The sequence below is a fragment of the Mauremys mutica genome, chromosome 9, assembly GCF_020497125.1.
Source record: "Mauremys mutica isolate MM-2020 ecotype Southern chromosome 9, ASM2049712v1, whole genome shotgun sequence".
In the NCBI taxonomy this organism is placed as follows: Eukaryota; Metazoa; Chordata; order Testudines; family Geoemydidae; genus Mauremys; species Mauremys mutica.
The window spans coordinates 99853742-99874067 of record NC_059080.1 but is presented as its reverse complement, the minus strand read 5'-3'; the positions used below and the strand labels follow the sequence as shown (position 1 = coordinate 99874067).

Here is a 20326-nt window from a genome sequence, read left to right as displayed (position 1 = left end):
GTAGAGGGAACCAGCTTACTGTGCGTGTCCGCCCTGGAACCCAACTCCCTGCTTCTGCTCAGCCCGGCCGGGAGCAGAAACGTGCCACGTGCCAGAGTTATTGACTGTCAAACGCTCACGACAACCCGCTCTCCCGCCGCCTGATGTCACTGGCAGAGGCCACAGGAGCCAGCCCGGCAGGAGCAGCCCTTTTGTCCAAGTGGCTAGAAGGGTTTTGTCCCCTCCTGGTTCCTTCCCTTCAGCTCACAGCTCCCTCCTTTTGCAGCCAGCAGCCCCCGTCTCGCCCTTCATGTCACTCCCTTTCAAACACCGCCCAGTGACGATCCACCGCAGAGAAAAGCATTCTACAGTGCACGAGTGGCCTCCCCCAGTAGCATGTTCCCCATCCATGGGCACGGGCCTGGGTGATCCCCTGTGCTGGGGCTTAAATACTACAATGGTAGGTGTTCCGGCAACCTCCAGATCGGACCGTTCCAAGTATGCTGCTGGCAAACAGTCACTGATGCGAATACTCTTCCCAGTCTTTATTTGCAAACAGGAATTGCTCTTGGGTAACACGGACACCCTCTTACAAAAACCCGCAGGATTTCCCCCCCGCAGCGTCCCACCAGCTCTGCAAATGAGGAACACTTCAGCCCTACGATCCACGGAGGGGATCTCAAATCGCATTACAGATTCTTTACTGGTCCCACTTAGCAAAGCGTTAGAGGAGCGAGGCTGGCCGTGGAGAATAGCAAAGGCCTGGAGCAGATGGATTCTCAATCTGTAACGAATCAAAAGAAACACCACCAGCAGTTCGTACCTAACCCTCATTTACTGTAAGGCCTGAAATGAAGATGCCGGGACCTAGCTTGACGTTTCGGAGATTGGCCCATGGCGTAACTGCCATCATGGAGCCGAGCCCAGAGTCCCACCTGCAGCAGCACGAGGTGGCTGAAATGGGAATGTAATTGTCCACGTGTGACATTCGCTACCCGGCTTGTGGAACAACACCCATGTGAGAAAATTTGTCCTGCTCACAGCAGGAAAATCCTGGCAGGCTTCCGAGCTGCAGATCAGTCAGTGAACAAACCCCCCAGAAATCGTACATTACTAGCGATGCCCGTCCCAGTGCCGGTGAAATCAGCACGACCCACGTTTCCTCTCTCCAAGGAGGGGGTCTGATTCAAATGAGAGGATCGTGCAATCACACAGGACAACTGTCGGCCCTTTGTCTCCCTGGCCGTGGTGAACACATTGGACAGAATGAACCGGGCCCGGATCTTCAAAGATCCAGCTTCTTGAGGCGCATCACTCCTATTGACTTCAACGGGCGCTAGCCCCAGGACCAGCACCTGGAGAGCGGATCGCAAGAGCCAGAGCCCAGGACTTGAAAGAGACGTGCGCAGCCGCCAGATAACAAGGCTAGTGAGCTACCACCGATGGAGCAGCACAGTTAGGCTCCATGCAAATTGCTCTCTTACCCCCACTCCCAAAACCAGTCAGGCACATTTACACTGGCAGATCCTGTGCTCCGAGGAAATGCAGCTCCCTTTGCCGAGGGTCCCTTGCTCCCCGCACCCTCGGGGACGGACGCCCCATAAAACAACAAAGGCCCTGGTGGGGCACTGCAGGAATCCAGTCCCTGCACTCAGCACCTGCAGCTCCCATTGGCTTTCACCGGCACTGCAGGTGCTCAGCACCCCGGACAAATCAGCTCCTCCACGTCTGGCTGCTGGTGGTGGTTCCCCAGCTCTCCGAGCTGCTCTGCCTGCTTTCAACTAGTGCGAAAGTTCTCAGGCTAGGAAGGAAGGCAAAGCCCAGCCCTGCCCAGCGTGCTCACCTCTTCCCTCCTCGGAGTCGCTCGCTGCCTCTTCTGAGGACGTTGCTGTTGGTGACAAGAAAGAGCGAAAACGGTGTGAGCTGCCATCACGTTACTCTTTACTCCCACCTTGAATCCAGCATCCTCGGCTTGTGACAGCTTATTAACAAGCTGGCATCCTGGTCTCACTACATGATCAAAGCCGGAGAGATCAGAGCTTTTACCGTAGGACTTGCTATCCTGGCTCTGAGCAGTGACCCATCGAGTCTAGGCTCCCGGCTCCAACAGTAGCCAGCTCAAGAAGGCGGCATGAACACTGAGCGTGAACGGTTAAACACGATGTACGTTTCTCCCTGTGGCACTTCAGCAGGTGCTGGCCCGCTACGCAGAGATCCATTTCACCACAGCCTTTCCCCCGGTCCTATGGATGGCCAAAGCACAACCCTACAAGCTGGGCCCATATGACCCCCAAAGACCCACAGGGCCAACCAGCTCCAGATTCTATACAAACCCTCCCCCGGCCCCGTGGGCTCAGCATGGAAATCTCTTGACACCAAGTGTGCAGAGGACACAGTGCGAGGGGGTGAAAACAGCGTATACGTGGAGACAGAAAGCGACCCCTGCACGGATTCTCTGGAGTGCTTCTAGCTTTTGCTGCTGGCTGTTGTTAAATTGGCCAAGGGGACGTTCCCTTTCAGCCCCCAACCCCTAGGAAAATAATGCCTAAGCTGGCAGATGACAGGTGCACTCCTCAGTCCCTGCGTCCCAGCTCCGGGAACTCACTTTGGTTTGGCAGCCTGTGTCCAGCACAGCTGATCTTTGGTCTCTTCTGACTGTACTTAGCACAGAGCTGGGGGCTCCCCGCCTGCCGGCAGCACCAGTCGTGTAACTTTAACTCTGCATCTGGAGATGGAAATTGCAGCGCAGTGTCACGAAGGGAAAAGTTACAAACATTTGCCAGGAAACTGGGCAGAACCGGCCTATGCCAATGCCCCTTGGAGTCAGTGAAAAAACCACCCCATTTCTGTGGGTGGCTCTTGGCTTGGGTCCCACAAGTCGCTGCTCCCTTAGCAGACACATTGACAACAACTGACGTGTGGAGAAGTTAAAATGGTTCATAAGCCTTGTTTACAGGCAACGGCGAAAGCCGAATCAGTGTTTGCTCACGTAACGCTTCCATTAGAGCCAAGGAACTCCGGCCCGAGCTCTTTCTGAGTGAAAAAATGTCAAATGCTGGGAACTCGTATTTCAGAGCCATTTAGTGACATTATTCTGATTAGCGGGAGCTGACGTTAGTAACAAAACCTGGTCTGCCCTGTCTTGCGTCTCCAGCGCTTGGTGTGCGCCAGTTATTAACAGGTTCACACTAGCACGGGGCAGGCACCCACTGGCCTCACAGCTGCCCAGATAGTCAAAGAAAAAAATCTTAAATTTCCCTGGAAAAATCACCGAAAAGCTGAGGTGGGCCCAGCTCATGTGGCTCCCATTGCACGACGGGGGGCGGGGGGGGGAGCTGCCGAAACGCCTCGGCCGCACTTACCGCGGTCAGGGGACGCTTGGCGCGAGTCCTTCCAGGATCTCTCCTGCCGCCCGTCGACGAGCTCGTTGTGGCTGTTGTAGAGACACCGGACCCCGGCGCCGTATTGGTTTGGGGAGGCTGGATACAGCATCGTCACACGGGCGTCCGCCAAACCTGCAACAACCCGCCGTGCGCGCGGCAGCTTTCAGACTCGGGCGTGGCCGTGCCCCGGAGCCGTGCAGCGCAAGAGGCCTCCCTGGCAGCGCAGCCCCGGGGCTTCCAGCCCAATCCAAAGCCCAGTGAAGCCATGGAAAGGTTCCCCTGGATTTCAGCAGGCTCTGGCTCAGGATCTTAGAGAGCCCTGTTCTCACAAAGCTCCTCTGCGCCCCTGAACTCACGCGCTCTTGTGTCGGGACTGATTTTCCAGCTCACCAAGCAACGGTAACATCCAGCAATACCTGGTTTCTAACTGGGCGTCCAGGACCTTTGACCGGTCTCAGATCACAGCAGGAGACAGGATCCATGGGTACAGAGTCAATCACCAACGCTTGCCTGCCCCCAGGGGTGTTTTGAGGATGAACGAGATAAAAGACCGAGCCATTGGCTAAGCACCATTGTTGAGAAGACAGCCCCAAACCACAGGGGACAGGGTTTGGGGCCTGAATGGGCTTGGGGATGGGAGAGTCACAGGAATACACAGGTCTCTCTCCTCACTGGTGCTGAGCTGGGATCATCGCTTAGGGTGGGATGGGCCCATGTGACTAATTCCCTGTCATTGCAGGGGAAGAGGTACTGGGGGGATTGCGCCGCTTCTCAGCTGCTGGGTCTCCATGGAGACGACCCTCCTAGGTCAGCAGGTCCGGCCCTCTCTGTGGGGCAGGTGCTTTCTCCATACTAACCCCTAACACCTCGTAAGGAGGAGCCGTTAGTCCATCTCACTCGCAGTGCAGAGCGGTGCCGTGTTAGAGCTGACCTTGCTCAGAGCAGGGAAAGGGACCACATGGTGAGGACTAGATCTAACAGGCCCATCTGGCCCTGGCATGGTCAGCATACCCCACCTCCTCTGCTCCGTCGGTAGTGCCGATCCAACGCTCCGTGTCGCAGAGAGCAAGGGCAGGACGGCAGATCCTTGTTCCAACCGGCGGGATCTTGCTGCGTGCTAAGCCAGGCCAGACACCTCAGTCTGTAGTTCACACGCACGTGACTGGCTAGACTGTATATCCACAGCCCGCGCAGATCTAGGGCCAAAACAATCGACAGGTTTTGCCTTCTGCGGAGTCAACGGCAAGATTGCACTAGCTCAGGCAGAGAGAGACTGGACTAAGCGGAGTTCTCGGACAACTTGGACCATACAGGAGACTAACTGGGGATATTTTCTGAAATGGAAGGCTAACCCGGGCCTTGTTCCAGAGCCGCCGGCTGTCGCCCTTGGAACGCTCCAGAAACTCACGCGCCGAGTTGAAAGCAGCATCGCGGTAGCTCTGGGGACGGTCTCTCGGCTAGGCACCGCCCCTGGGTTGTAAAGCAATAGGCCGTGGGTGCAGCCAGTCCTGACGGGCATGTCTGAGTGGGCCCAGTGCCGCGCAAGGGGCATTCCTGGGGGGTTAGCTGCACGTCAAGGTGGCCATTCAGCGGGTCAGTGCTGGTCCCACTGACGGCCCTGGGAGTTTTGCCCCTGCAATAGGGCCAGGAGTTCACCCACAGCGTCTGGGGGAACCAGGGACTCTCTCACCTCACCACAGTCTTGGCCCGTCCCAGCCGCAGATTGGAAGCGTTTGGCTGCGGGGCCCATACCTGTGTTGTAGCCTCTGAACTGGTCGGGGCGATATTTGGCGGCTGGGGGCCTTCGGGTCAGATCGTCGTTTCGGTAAAATCCATCCCCGCTGAACGACAAAGCAAACCCATCCTCACCCTTCCTGACAGGAGCAGGGATCTACTCCGCACCAGCCCCAGCAAGTCCTCTGCCTGCCCGGGCCCCTGGAACAACTCCCGACCTGCCACCTCAGACACAGGGGGAACGGGGGCCCCCAGCAGATCAACGGATAAGCACCCCCGACTCACAGGGCACAAGGCTGAGCCTATGGCCGCCGCGCCAGGAAGCAGGTGTGGTGCTGAGAGCTCTGAAGCTGCAATGCCTTTGCTGGCAGGGTAATGCTCCTTTCAAGGATTCACGGAGTGTGCAGAGAACTGCTGCCATTTTGGTTTCAGCCCTCCTGTAGCCTGTTACTGAGGAGACACACACACTCTGCTTTCCCAGGGGAACTTTAGTTTGGGTCGTGTTGTACTTGTTTGGCTTCATCTAGACTAAAAGACTGAAAGCCGGTGCTGCTCTCTGTGTGTGGAAAGAGAGAGCCGGGAGTGACTCTCATTCATTAAATTGCAAGCAATGCAATGGAGAGATCCCATTAATTCAGATCAGTCCAAAGTTCACAAGACACCCAATGCTCATTTATATTGGTAAATCCTCAGCCTTTCAAGGGGTCGCCTGCATTTTAACTACATGACACCCTCGGGAGCCATAAGGGCAGGGTCAGTGGTACATTATGGTAGTTCTGAGGTTGCAATGTGACCCAGCTGCAAAGGGGTAAATACAGAATTGGGATTCGTATGAATTGATCCCTAGAGGAGTGAACATACAGCACCTGGAGTAGCCCATCAGCACGCTGGTCAAACCCAGCTTGGTGTAATCCCATTGCATGCCGCCATCTTGGTAAAGGATGAGGACATAGGACTTGATTCCATCCGTGGTGAGGACAGCCTGGTACGTGTTTGTCTAGAGAAACACGAGGTGCGCGGGTAAGGAACAGGATGAGGCCGTGTTCCATAAAGTGTAAACGAGGGGCTACAAATCACTATTCGGTGAGAGACAACACAGCGCTAACGCTAACGAGGAGTTCTCTGTGTGACAGTGGGGCGTAGGGGTGAATCTCTGCAACTCCTGGAGAGCTCGGCAGTAACGAAACCAGGCACAGGAAGCAACGACAGGTGTAATTCTCAAAATAAATGTCACAGGCCACCCAAGAATGTGTAAGCAAACTTGGCCACCAAACCCTGGCAACGTTTCTTATTTTTCGTGGAAAGCATTGTGACATTTTTGTCTAAGGTTTTATCAAAAACGTTATCAAACCGATTGTCAAACACTTTAATTTACTGAAAAGTGTCAACGCTTCCCATAACCACTTCCAAACGGTTTCCGATAAAAATGTGTATAAATGCCAAATTAAAAATATATTTTGAAAAATAATTCAAACTCACCAAAAAATGGGCCTATTTCAAAGGGTTTGAAACAAACTACTTAAAAATTGGTTTCAACATGTGATAGTTTTTGATCAGCTCTGTATGCAATTGATCATGTAACAAACAGAAAGATTATATTACTTAGGGTGTCTCCATGAAAAGTGAGAGTAGGGGGCTTTACCTAGAGACCACGTAAGCCCTCTTTTGCATAGGCTCATGCATGGGGTGAATTTATCTTCGACAAATGTTGAAGTGAAACACTCAAAAGTTAACTTGTTTCTCCCAACTAGTGCACGGTAGTAATGCTAACATGGGTTCTGAATTCATGCCCACTCTAAGTTCACAAATTCAGGCCCTCATAGGTTATCTGGTCCTCGTCACTAGCATCTGAGCACTTCATAGTGTTTAATGTAGATATTGTCCCATTTTACAGATGGGAAACTGAGGCACAGAGAGACAAGGAGTTGCCCAAGGTCCCATTGGACCTGTGTAGTGGAGCAGTAGACTGAGCCCAAGTTTCCCCGAGTCCCAGACTAGCACCCTAATCCCTGAATCGTCCTTCCTCCTGTAGAAGTTCCCCAGAACGTTTGGAAATCGATCCAGACCAATCCAGAAGCAACAGCTCTCTGGAGAAAAGCTGCCGGGGGCGTCTAAATATGCCCCGCCTGTCACAGGACACAGACACAATGCAGCAGCCAAGCCTGACCAACACTGGGTGCTGCAGGTCATTGGGGCAGGAAGCCACTTTGACAATAGCTTCCTGAAGCCCATGTGGCCACTTACCCGAGTGACGGGCTGCCATGCTGGATAGGCCGGGGCCTTCTCCCACGTGATCTTAAGGGTCCATTTTGCAGAGTACGAAGTCTTCAGGTATCGCCGAATCTTGGTCTCCACGTCTCGGACAAAGGGGTGTTCGGCAGAATCCAGAGTAACGAACTCCTGCGGGTTGTGCACGGGTATGTTACACCTCCAGGGCAGGGAAGCGCAGTGCTAGCATTAGGCATGCGAAGGTATCAGAGGAGACCTCAACCCCTCGCTCACGCACGCATTCCTCCCCTTGACTAAGGACTTACATGATACTTAGGCCTTGGGCAGGGCCTCTGCAAAGGGGTGCATTTCATGCCGAGTGAGGATGGACTCGGACGTTAGGGAACCAGCAGGAACTGCTGAATCCGGCAACGCCTATAAAGCCCCACCGCTCGGTCGTCTCCACGTCGGCAGGATATTTAATGACTTGCTAAATCATAAGTCGCATAATGCGAAAAAGTGCAGCATAACTGTGCCTGACGTTTAGCAGGTCTGGCTGGGCCTCACCACGTGTAAAAACTGACCTGGTAAAAGATGCTGCCAATGCCCTTGGAGAAATCCGCGTTAGCCCAAAACACAGCAACCACTGGAACTTTCTCACGGCCGGTAAATCCTCCGGGAGGTGGGTTTGGAGATGGGAACACGTCACTGTCCGAGGCTGGAAAAATGATTTGTCCGTTGTCTGTAAACTAAACGACAGCATTGCGTACGTTAGCTCCTTCGCAGGAGAGACGAACTAATGCATGACGAGGCACCGGCTCTGTCTACACAGCAACTACGCACCCGCGGCTGGCCTGTGCAAGCTGACTCGGGCTCGCGGGACGTGGGCTGCGGGGCAGCTTCATTGCTGCGTAGACGGCTGGAATCTGGCCTTTAGGACCCTACACCAGTGGTTCTCAAACTGTGCTCCGCGAGCTCCATTCAGGTGATCGGCGGATAGTTCCCTCTAAGGGGTGCGCCTGGGCGGCCACACACAAGAGAATGAAGGGCCACCCACCTAATTAGTGGAGCTGCACAGGCGTGGCTACATGAATTAGGTACCTGGACCCTGGAGAAGACGCACATGTGAGGTGAGGTGGTGGGCTTGGGAGGACCAGGGAGTAGGTGAGAGGGGGCAGTGGGGTGAGAATGGGGGTGGGGGGAATTTGGGATGTGCAGGGCTGCAGCAGCCAGAGAAAGAGGTGACTTTCCCCAGCTCCAGGGTTGCAGCTGCTGGGGAGAGACCCCCGCTCCTTCCCAGCCTCAGCTCTGTGGCTGCCATGGCAGGAGAGAGAGAGAGAGAGAGAGACCACCCTCCTTCCCTGCCCCAGCTCAGTGGCTGCTGTAGCGGGGGAGAGAGGGCACATCCATCATCGTATTAGAAAGTTAAGGCTACTGATATTAAAATAGGAGTTGTGTGCTTTTATTTGTAGAACGAAAAAACGTTAATTATAAAGGGTTTTTTTATATAGCACTTTTATCCAAAGCGCTTTACAATAGTTAGCTAATGGTACAAACAACATTTGGAAAGATCATTAAGTGGTCCCCCGAGACCCTCAGCAATTTCCAAGTGGTCCATGGAAAAAAAGTTTTGAGAACCACTGATCTACACAGCCGTGGAACAGCCCCACAAGCCTGAGTCGGCTGGCACAGGACAGCTGCGGGTTTTTCTTTGCTGTGTAGACAGATAGTCACGGGCTTGCTGCAGAGTCCACTGAAGTCAATAGAAAGATGCCCGTTGACTTTAGGGGATTTGGGGATCAGTAGTGTGTATTTGATCGTTATTACTGATTTTTATATTGCCGTAGTGCCCAGGAGATCCAGGCACCGGCCAGGGCCACACTGAGCCAGGCACCGCGCAGACACTGAGTGAAAAGGCAGCCCCTGCTGTAGTTCATTTCCTACTGCTTCATTGCAAAACATATTATTTAAATTAGAAAGTGACGGTGATCTTAATAAACCCTCTAATTCCCATGAAAACACCTCTGGCTCAGACACTGGACATAAAATCCAAGGAACATTTTTTGCAGCCACCAATAAAAATGATTTTCATTTCTACAAAAATTAATCCACATTTGTTGAAAATGAGGGGAAAACCCCACATTTATACCTGACCAGCTAAAATCTTAATACACTCGGCATGTTCCGATAGATCTTTGTTCGTTTCTAAAGGGCTGGCCAAGGCACATCTCATCTAGACTCACGTATAGAGAATCGCGCAGCGTTTTCCCAAACGGGAACCCAATCTCGGGTTTGAAGACACGGGAGTTAAAATCCACTCTTCTCTCCACGTATTGCTTATCGCTTTCCTTTGCTCCATATGGATACAGTGGCACGGCTGCAACTAAAACACAACGATTACAAGCAGCTTCCTTTAGGTCACTAGCTAAAGATTTTCAAATATCAAAGGGACCGAGCGGATGGCAGGGGAAGCAGAGTGGAATTAAGGCAGGGTCCTTGGGCCATAGGATCCGGGTCAGAGGGGACCCCGATGCTGCCGTGAGTGGCAGGTGTTATCGCACGGGGGGTAAATCGTCAGGGGGACGGCGGAGGTCATATTCGGTTGCAGAAATCTGCCCATTGCTCAGAAATGCAGGGGAGGTGGCTTACCTGTTGCTGACTGTCTTGTACCACTTGTAGGGGCCTCTCTGGTCCCAGCTGAAACAGACGCTGGTCTCTCCTGGACAAACCCTGCTCTGGTATCGGACCGAAGGGCTGTTGACACAACCAGACCAATATCTCAGGAGCTGGGAGGGGAACTCACACACACGTCGCCAGTCGGCTTTTTACAGCCCGTTTTCACACCTCGGCAACTTATTACAGGCACAAATGGTACAAATTAGATGTTCAGCTACCGGCTCTGTGGCCAGATGGCCAAGTGTGTAACTGGCCTCAGCTGCACTCTGTTATCTGGGCCAGCACCGGAAAGGGAAAGGCTGGGTTGGGAATCACGCTGTGAAAGATTCAGCGTTGAAGTCTTTGCTCAAACCCTGTTGACAGGGAGAGGCCGGAGGGGTGGGGGGAGGAGGGGATCTGCCCTTGTTTCCTAGGCTTTAGGCACAATAAAGTTCAGCTCAAAGACATGAGTAGATATTATGAGGCTCCTATCGCAAGCCCTGAATTCATCCCTTTCATTTAGAAACGGGGGCTTTCACAGAAGACGGGATGTAACCCTTCATAACAGAGCTCCACAAAACCAACATGGCTTCCACCCTGACACCTGCCATCACCATGGCCCCTGTCGCCTGCTCTGCCCAGGAAAACAGGTCTCCTAGCGCGCTCCAGGCCTGAGCTCGGGAGACCCAAGACGTGCTACTGCACATGGACAACCAGCTTGGAGAGCCGATGGGACTGAGCTGAAAAACACCTGCCTGAAATCCGGGGACACGTGCTATCAGCGTGGGCCATACCTGTTGTTCCCGCGAGGGGGAACGGTGTCGCTGCCCGTCCTCTGGAGGGTGCTGGAGTGGTGGCAGCTGGCACGTGGGACACACCAGCCGAACCCGGGTTTGCCCCCGGTTCTGGGGGCGTTTTCCCCTTCTCCGAATGGAGGGAAGGGGAGTGGGATCCCATGGCAGCGGGAGTACGAGAGGTGGCCAGGCGTAGCGTCGTTAGCGATTGCCCGGTCACTGCCTCCAGTGCTGGGAATGCTGCGGGCACTCCTGAGTCACCGGCAGAGACGGCTGCTTCTTTCGCAACCCCAGCGGGCCCAGTTACTGTCGGCCTCTCAGGAGAGGAGGGGGAGGGCACCGGGGCGCTAGGCAATGAAGGTCCTGGCCGGGCAGTCTCTGAAGCTGAGGGCCCAGCAGCGGTTTCGCCGGGAGAAGCAAAGGCAGCTGGGGTTGTTTTCCCCGATGGCGTGTGTATTCCTGTGACTCTCCCATCCCCTAAGGATGAATATGGGGAGGTCTCAGCATTGGCCCAAGCGTCTCTTTCTCCTGGGGGCAGCTCTGCCCCCCCTGCTGGACTCGCCTCTGCGTGCTGGGCATCGGGGTTAGAGGTGGTGGTTTCCTCGTTGGCTGCGGACGCGGAACCAGCCGCGTCCCCTCTTCCTTCCGTAGCTACAGGGGGGACGGTAACTCTCTCGCCAGCTGAAGACAGAGGAGCAGAACCCACGGTGCTGGGGCCTCCCGGTGAGTCTGAGATGGCGGGGACAGAGGCTGGGTCCCCAGGCACTACAAAGATGGACGCAGACGTCTCCCTCGCAGGGGCTGGACGGGGAGCCCCGAGAGCACCGGACAATCCGTTTGTTGCATCGCCCGTTGTTTCAGGCTCAGCCAGGGCTCTGCTGGGAGATGCAAAGGCAGGTGGGGATGTTCCTCCCGATGGAGCCAGTCTGCCTGGCACGGTCCCGTCTCCTAAGGGCGCATGGGGGGATGCTTCGGCGCTGGCCAAGGCTCCTGTTTCTCCTGCAGGCAGCTCTGCTGCGTCCCCGGGACTCCGCTCTGGGACGGAGGGTGAGGGATTTGTTGCACTCTGGAGACTGGGGTTGGAAATTGGGGTTTCTCCATGCGCCACAGGCACCAGACCAGCCATATCCCCTCTGTTTTCTGCAGGTGCCGGGGCCAGCGCTGTCTCGCGAGCCGAGGATGGCTGAGGAGAATCCACAGCCAACGCGCCGGGTTCTCCTGTTGGCAGATTGTCCATAGGGGCTGGACTCGGCTCTGCGCCCCGGGGCAGGGGATCTGTTTCACTCAGGGTGCCCGCATGAGATGTTGTGGCTGCTAGCTCTGCATTGGAGGGTGCAGCTACCCCACTGGCAAAGCCTCCAGAAACATCTGCTCCTGCAGGACCTTTGGCTGCGGCAGCAGGTGACGCAGACTCTAGGCCTGATGGAGCGAGGGGTGTTCCCCTCACACTAGCATTGGCAGAGTTTGCCAATTCCTCTCCCACCCCAGTAGCGACAGGGGCTGTCCCTGCGGCAGCGTCTGGAGGGGGCTGAGGAGAACTGGGAGCACCAGAGAGTCCAGCCGAGGAGGATCCTGTACTTTCACTCTCTGAAAGGGACGGCTCGGCAGGGATGTCCCTGGGAGACGGGACGGCAGACGGGGCCGTAGGTATGGCTGTCACCGTCCCAGGCTCTAGAAATGAACGAGGGGAGGTTTCGGCTTTGGACAAAGCCCCCGGATCTCCTGTCGGTAGCTCCTCTGTATTAGCCAGACTCTGCTCTGCGTCGGCGGGCGAGGGATTTGTTTGGCTCTGGGTATCAATCGCAGATATTGGGGTTTCCTCATTTGTGGCTGACACGGACTTACCTGTATCCCCTCTTCCTTCCAGAGCTGCAGGGGCAGTAACTGTCTTGCTCTCTGAAGCCAGATGATCGGAACCAGTAATGCTGGGAAATGCACTTGGGGAGAGCCCCTCTCCCTTGGTCTCTGCAGGTCCTAATGACCCAGCCTCTTCCCACCCAGCTACAAAGGCAGGTGGGGATGTTTCCCCTGCCAGTGCAGATGTCTCACTCTCTGAAGGTCGTTCTGGGGATTTTGGAGCACTAGACCCATCATGCCCTGGACTTTCGGTCTCTGAAACAGGGGCCTCAGTGGGAGAGGCAGCGGGAGACAGGAATGCTGCAGGAGTTGACTCCACCTCTCCCACCGATGGAGAGGGAGGTGTTCCATTAGACACAGCCGTGCCAGTGGATGCCAAGTCCTCTGGCCCCCCTGCAGTGCTGGGTGTGGCTCTCCCGTCCTCAGGAGCTGCAGAGAGAGAAGAGGAGGTGGTGACACCGGAGAACGCGCCAGGAACGGATCCCGTTACCTCCAGCTCGGAATGTGAGAAGCGGGTCGGGTGAGGGTCTGTTGGGCTGGAGTAGAACAAGGCCAACGTGGCGACCGCTTCTCCTGCCGGAGTCGTGGCAACTGTCCTGTTTTCCAGAGAGGCGTGCGAAGAGTTGGTCAGGCTCGCTGAAGTTTCTGCTTCTTCTGTAGGGATCTCGGCTGCTTCACCGCCGCTGGCTACTGGCTCTAGGGGGGAAGATGCTGTTTCAGGGACAGAATTTACATTGCCCCCATTCACTGCTGACGCCAAACTAGTTACTTCTGCCGGAAAAGAGGCGCTGGCTTCGCTGGCGTGGCGGCTTGAAATGGCTCTTTCTCCAGGCAACGTGGTCACGGCAGGGTTTGCGGCCATGTCGGACAGGGACGGAGGAGATCGTGCTGCCGAGGTGACTGCTGTCTCTGTGGCTGCCAGGACTCCGGCACGGAGCAAACTGCCCTCCGCCGTGGGAGACCCGGCTCCAGGGGTGAACTCATCCTCTGGGACCGCAGAGGTGGGCCCCAGGGCTGCACAGGCTGGAGGAAATGAAACAAAGGTGTAAGTAATTCTAATAAGCAGCTCGGTTATAAATCCAGCCTGGTTTGCAAACTACTCAACGCTTTTCTGTGCAGAACAACGCTAACCAGCAGGGGCCTTTTGGTGCGCCGGGAAAGGGCTGAGACACTGAGCAGACATCAATGCTAATGAAATTAGACTTCAGTTTGCCAGGGCAGGTGAGGAATCCACATAAGCTGGTTTCTCCTTCGGGGCTGCAGGTCACACATTTGCCGTTGGTTTCCTGTGTTTTCAGGCTTTTGCGCAGCCCCAGGATAATCCACCCCCAGGATTACTAAGAACAGGCCTGGCCTGGCACATTCTTCTATCAGCAACTGACATCTTAGCAATGCATTCTGACACCTGGGGGGCATGGGGGGGCTGTTGGTTTTGAGCAGCAGAGCGAGGGTGGCAGTCTCCCCAAATTGCCTGAACTCCTGGGTTCAGTTCCTTGCTCTGCCGCTGCCGGCAAGCTGAGGGTGGCCATTCCCTTGGAAAAGTCGGACATCAACCACTAGCTGTGTGCCTCAGTTTCCCTCTGTCAGAGTGGGCTAGTGACAGCCCACTCGATTAGTTAATGTCTGTACAATGCAGGAAAGTGCTGTATAAAGCCTTCACAATATGACCCATGTGACCTTGCTTACGCTGACCCAAATTTGGAGGCAAACTTCACTGCAAGAATGGGGCCCAGACTGGAATGGCTGTTTCCCCAAAACACTCCGGAGGCCAAGTTCCCTGTTTTGTCCACCTTACACTGGGGGTAGCAGAACTGCGGGACTCCCTGAGTCGCGGCCTGATCCAAGGTGCACAGAACGGTCCCAGGGAACCACGGACCAGCTGGGCCTAGCCAGACAGCAGCTTGCTATGGTCACTCCCCGTCACCTTCTCCTGCGTGGGGGGCTGGGGAGAGGGAGCGGGAGGAGCTGGCTACGCTGGCTCTACACCTGCCAGGGACTCCCCCACCCAGCAGGGGACTTGTGGCCAGTTCCACATTCCCTTTACCCCACCTGAGTGATGTAAAGGGAGCAAGAGGGGCTGAGAATCCAACCCAGGGTATCTTTGGCCCGTCCAGGAGTCTGAATTTGTGCTTTGATCTCTCAGGTATTTTAAGAGGGGGATGATTTCGGGGAGGGGGGGGTGCAGAGAAGGCGGGGTGCTGCCGCCAGCTCGACGGTTTAGGGAAGGTGACTTGCAAGGGGTGAGAAAGCCGGTCGCTCCTGCAGAGGTTAGTACGGGACTGGGGTGTTTCCCAAGCAGCTGGGTGGAGGAATTGTTCGGCTAGTCATGGTGCACCCGGACTCCTGGGAAGGAGCATGCAGGGGTGCGGCTGGAGAGAGGTGCCGAATACATAGTCGCTCATTTGCATAACGGATGCCAAGCCGCTGGCACGTCAGCCAGAGCACTGCCGTGTGTAGCCCCAGTGCCCACGTCTCCCCCACTTAGATCATTAACAGCCAGGCCCCCAGCACCTTGGCACCCTCTAAGCCTTTCGACGGGTACAGTGCAGGGGGCAGAAGGTGACACGGGTAGGACAAAAGCTGGCTCTGCAGCAGGCAAATGGTAGATTGGGCTGGGGGTTAGGAGGGGAGGTGGAACGTGTGGGTGGGCAGGGAGCGCCGGGAGGGGGGGTATCTCCTTCCCAGGATCATTGGCAGCTGTGGGAAGCTGCCTGAGGGTGCCAAGCTGGGACACAGCACGGAGGGCCCCGTTCAGGGAATGCTCTCAATGCTATGTCCTCTATAGGCAAATCTGTAGGGGAACCTACAGCGGGATATGGGTTCCTCTCTAGGCAGCCAGGGCCATCGCTGTGCCCACCACAGGGTGCCCGCAATCGCGGCTCCTGGGGAGAAAGGCAGGACGGCATCTGGCAAACAGCTGTTCCGAGCCAGGTTGCTAGATCCTGATCCTGCTGCCCTTAGCTATGCTGAGTAGCACCTTGCCCCCCCCAGACCCAGGCATGCCCCCCCGGTTCACAGGGTAACCGACAGGTAAACTGCAGCACGTGGCTTATTTCTCTGGGGGGAGGGGAGATTTTATGTGCACGTGCAGGAATGTTTAGCAGCAGGAGGCATTTTTAAAAACCCCTTTTTGCTGATTTTATCTGCAGCCTCCAGATTCGTCAGGAGGAGGCGCTATGTTTCTGCAGGCCCAGTGCAATGACTGAGCACATTGCAACCTGTTCGGGACACACCAGCGCCGCTGGGTAGAGCTGATACCTCTGGAACTCAGAGCAGCGGCGCCACTGATTATGAGTGTGATATAATATCTCATTGAAAGGCGACCGGGCCAGAAAGAGTTAACTAACTCACAGACTAACCTGACCCAGGGCCAAACTTTAGAAACTGGTTAGGAAGATCTGTAAATGACTAGAGCAGGGGTCTCAAACTCAAATGACCCCGAGGGCCGCATGAGGACTAGTGCATTGGCCCGAGGGCCGCATCACTGACACGCCCCCTTGCTGCCCCTGGCCCCACCCCCAATCCACCCCTTCCATGAGGCCCCGCCCCTGCCCTGTCTCTTCTCCACCTCCTCCCCTAAGCGCGCGCAGTTTTAATAAATATATACACTCAGTAATGCACCTCACTCAAAAGACAAAACACGCACTTAGATTTACTGCCTAAGGCTCTGGGAGGGAGTTTGGGTGGGGGAGGGGGTCTGGATGCAGGCTCTGTGCTCGATGCAGGCTCCAGGCTGCGGCAGGGGGTGGGGGTGCAGGCTTTGGGACGGAGTTTGGGGATAGGAGGGAGTGCAGGGGTGAGGGCTGTGGGGCTGAGGGCGAGGGGTACATGATGCAGGAGGGGGCTCAGGGCTAGGGAAGAGGGTTGGGCTGTGGATGAGGGGTACATGATGCAGGAGGGGGCTCAGGGCTAGGGAAGAGGGTTGGGCTGTGGGGTGAGGGCTGTGGATGAGGGGTTCATGATGCGAGGGGGCTCAGGGCTAGGGAAGAGGTTTGGAGTGTGGGGTGAGGGCTGTGGATGAGGGGTTCATGATGCGAGGGGGCTCAGGGCTAGGGAAGAGGGTTGGGCTGTGGGGTGAGGGCTGTGGATGAGGGGTTCATGATGCGAGGGGGCTCAGGGCTAGGGAAGAGGTTTGGAGTGTGGGGTGAGGGCTGTGGATGAGGGGTTCATGATGTGGGGGCGCTCAGGGCTGGGGCAGAGGATTAGGGTGCGGGGGGATGAGGGGTTCATGATGTGGGGGCGCTCAGGGCTGGGGCAGAGGATTAGAGTGTGGGGGGATGAGGGCTCTGGCTGGGGCTGAGGATTAGGGTGCGGGGGGATGAGGGGTTCATGATGTGGGGGTGCTCAGGGCTGGGGCTGAGGATTAGGGTGCGGGGGGAATGAGGGCTCTGGCTGGGGCTGAGGGTTTGGGGTTGGAGAGGCTCAGGGTAAGGGCAGCCTGCCTTGCCAGTACTGGCGGAGGGCAGGCAATAGGACCCTGCACCCTAATCCTCAGCCCCAGCCAGAGCCCTCATCCCCCCACCCCCTCATCCTCTGCCCCAGCCCTGAGCGCCCCCACATCATGAACCCCTCATCCCCCCGCACCCTAATCCTCTGCCCCAGCCAGAGCCCTCATCCCCCCGTACCCTAATCCTCTGCCCCAGCCCTGAGCGCTTCCCTTCCCCCCCCCAGCCCGGCCCCGGCGGGTCCCGCGTCCCTTCCCCCGGCCCGGCCCCGGCGGGTCCCGCTTTCCCCCCCCCCTTACCCGAGCGCGTCTCCGGCGGTCCCGCTCAGAGCCGCGTGGTGAGGGGGCGGGGCTGGGAGCTCCACGCCGAGCGCAGTGCTCAGCCCAGAGCTCCCAGCCCCGCCCCCTCCCCACGCGGCTCGGATCGGGGCGGGGCTCAGGGGCTCAGCCGGAGACTCGGCGCTCTATGCGCCGAGGCTCCAGGAGAGGGGCGGAGGCGGGAGCCTCCGCTTTTCTCTTGGGGGCCCCTGCGGAGCTCCCCTGGGGAGCTCCGCGGGCTGCAGGGAAGAGCTCCGCGGGCCGCATGCGGCCCGCGGGCCGCATGTTTGAGACCCCTGGACTAGAGCTTTGAAATGCAGCCGGCATTGTTAGAGAGAGACGGGGAGCTGTTTGCTCAGGTCTTGTGATGTAAGCCAACAAGTCTTGTCTGTTGCTATAGCTTTGATTCAAAGATCAAAAAAGGAATAACAACATTTAGGAGGATACTTGAGTGAAATAGTATTATTGTCTATGTGTCTCTTTGAAGGTTGTGGTAACCTGTATCTGAACTGTTTAATGGATAAGTTACCCTGTGTTAATTGCCAGGATGTTTGGGAGAAGAACAGTTAAGCTTATTGTTTTCTCAGGCCAAAAGGCTGCTGGAAATGTATAAGAACCCTGGGACAGGATCCTACTTCATCTCAGATCTGCTTTGGGTTTCAAGAGGGGGAAACCTTAAGCCACAAGGATTGAGATCCCCAGTCACTGACTGGAGTCACCCTGAATATGAACATTGGACTCTAACCTGTGGACTATTTCTGAAAGGACTTTTGGCAACTACAAGCTCATCTCTGCTATGTGTCTGAACCTCAATAATTGAATTCAAGTCTGTCTGTATATTGATCTTTTAACCAACACTCTCTCTCTTTTTTTTTTTAATAAATTTTAGCTGAGTTAATAAGAATTGGCTGTAGCATGTATTTTGGGTAAGATCTAAGTTATAATTGGACCTGGGTATGTGCCTGATCCTTTGGGATTGGAAGAACCTTTTCCTTATATGATGAGATAAGATTTTCAGTAATCATCATCATATCTGACGTGTGTGTCTGGACGGAGGCCTGAGGCTGGGCACTTTAAGGGAACTGAGGTATTTGAACTTCTGAGTAACCAGTGAGGTACTATAGAAGCTGTTCTGTGCTGGTTTGGTAAATCTAAGTACTGGAATAACCACCAGCTTCTGGGGTTTGTCTGCCCCATTTTGTTTGCAGTTCACCCTAACTGAGTGACTTCAGCTGGCTCCCACGGGCAGCACGGTCACAGAGGGTCTCTAAGGAAGGCTCAGACTGTATCAGGAACAGGACGCTGCAGAGCAGTGCAACGCCGCTCCCGGTAACACGAGACGACGTGGTGTTTACAGCTCCGAGAACGACCCTATGGGACTGATCCTACCTCAGTTTCCCTGGCTGTCAAATGGGAACAACCCCACATCCCCACGTTTGTCAAATACTTTCACATCCTCTGATGGAAGTGTCTCTGTAAAGGGCAACACGCGGGTATTACCGTGCCTGTCGTTTTTACCCCCTTCGTATTTCCTGCTGGTTGGGGGGCGGGGGGTAGGGCCGGTTTCTTAAAGCACAAAATTGTTGCCAGAAATCTTTGGCATACAGTCAAAGAATGCACAATGCCTCTGTACTGCATCGGGTTCACAGAGAACCACCTGGGACCAAATACCGTTTGTAAGGAGAACAGGTGAATTCACCCACTTCTTGGGCTTGATCCTGCAAGATGCTGCACAGCTCCTGCAAAATACGGAGCTGCCTTAACGCCTGTGTTCTCAGCACCTCGGAGGCAATGATCAGCAGAGCTCAGGATCAGGCCCCAGTTCTATTCTCAAGTCTCCCTGGGCTCAGTTTCCCCAGCTATCTGGAGACCTACCTGTGTAAAGCACTTGTCACCCCTCTGAGGAAAGGCTGTGGTTTAACGGTGCAGGGGGCCTGTTAATAAAAGCTTCTGCCGTTACCAAGAGGCAACAGTTTCTCACAATCTCCGCCTCTGAGCCTCCCTGTCCCTGAGGCCGGGCGAGCGTGTGTCAGCAGCTTGCTCCAGTTTACAGAAGCACACCCGCTAGTGAGCAAAACGCAGCACTTACCGTGTAGAATCCACAGCCAGCAGCCTAAGCAGGCCCAGGAGATTGGGCTCCAGGTCCCCATGGCTCAGTGAAGCGAGACCTGGGAAGGTGGAGAAGCGTGCTAGGGAAAAGGCAGCTAATGGGAGATGCAGGTCTCCTCCCTCTGCCCTCCAGGAGCTGGACTGAAACAGGTGCAATCCCCTGCCTGCTGCACACGGCTACTTATTGGGTTGACAAAAGAAGGAGGCTGCAACCGTTGCATCACACCCTGTGCCCCCCTCATGTTCCTCCCCCACCCCCAAACCCCTCCCCTAATAGCCTCCCGTTACCGTCCATGTTCCTGGCCAGCCCCTGGGAACACACATTCCTGTCGCTCGCACATGAGCGCCCGGCAATAAAGTGACGTGTCCGAGCGTCGGCACTTGGCTTTGAGTTCCCGCCTGGCATCCCAACCGCCCAGGGCTGAGGCGCACACCGGGGTTCCCATGGTGCCCAGGGCTGAGGCGCACACCGGGGTTCCCATGGTGCCCAGGGCTGAGGCGCACACCGGGGTTCCCATGGTGCCAAGGGCTGAGGCGCACACCGGGGTTCCCATGGTGCCCAGGGCTGAGGCGCACACCGGGATTCCCATGGTGCCCAGGGCTGAGGCGCACATCGGGGTTCCCATGGTGCCCAGGGCTGAGGCGCACACCGGGGTTCCCATGGTGCCCAGGGCTGAGGCGCACACCGGGATTCCCATGGTGCCCAGGGCTGAGGCGCACACCGGGGTTCCCATGGTGCCCAACAGGCGACTGGGGACACCGCAGGAGAACACGCCCGGCGGGGGCGTGGTGCCCTGGGTGGCAGTTTAGGGGCCCTGAACGCTGGGCTGGGGGTGTAAGGGCAG

At 56.0% G+C, this 20326-nt stretch overlaps 1 protein-coding gene across 3 annotated transcripts; it reads right to left on the bottom strand.

The window, feature by feature from the left end:
* Positions 1-511: 511 nt before the first annotated feature.
* On the bottom strand, positions 512-19896 carry MUC4 (mucin 4, cell surface associated). 3 transcript variants are annotated; one of them, XM_045031025.1, is made up of 14 exons: positions 19770-19896; positions 19462-19540; positions 10754-13633; positions 9954-10058; positions 9548-9687; positions 7889-8053; positions 7341-7496; positions 5963-6093; positions 5115-5203; positions 4379-4558; positions 3342-3494; positions 2585-2704; positions 1823-1867; positions 512-763 (listed from the first exon to the last, which is right to left on the bottom strand). In XM_045031025.1, exons 2-14 carry the CDS (start codon positions 19520-19522, stop codon positions 759-761), a joined length of 4230 nt encoding a protein of 1409 aa, XP_044886960.1. In that variant the 5' UTR covers positions 19523-19540; positions 19770-19896; the 3' UTR covers positions 512-758. The 3 variants fall into 3 exon arrangements, with proteins under 3 accessions (XP_044886960.1, XP_044886961.1, XP_044886962.1); XM_045031026.1 differs by lacking the exon at positions 19770-19896 and having other exon boundaries at positions 2591-2704; positions 19462-19617; XM_045031027.1 differs by lacking the exons at positions 19462-19540; positions 19770-19896 and adding an exon at positions 19248-19289.
* Between the last annotated feature and the right edge of the window lie 430 nt (positions 19897-20326).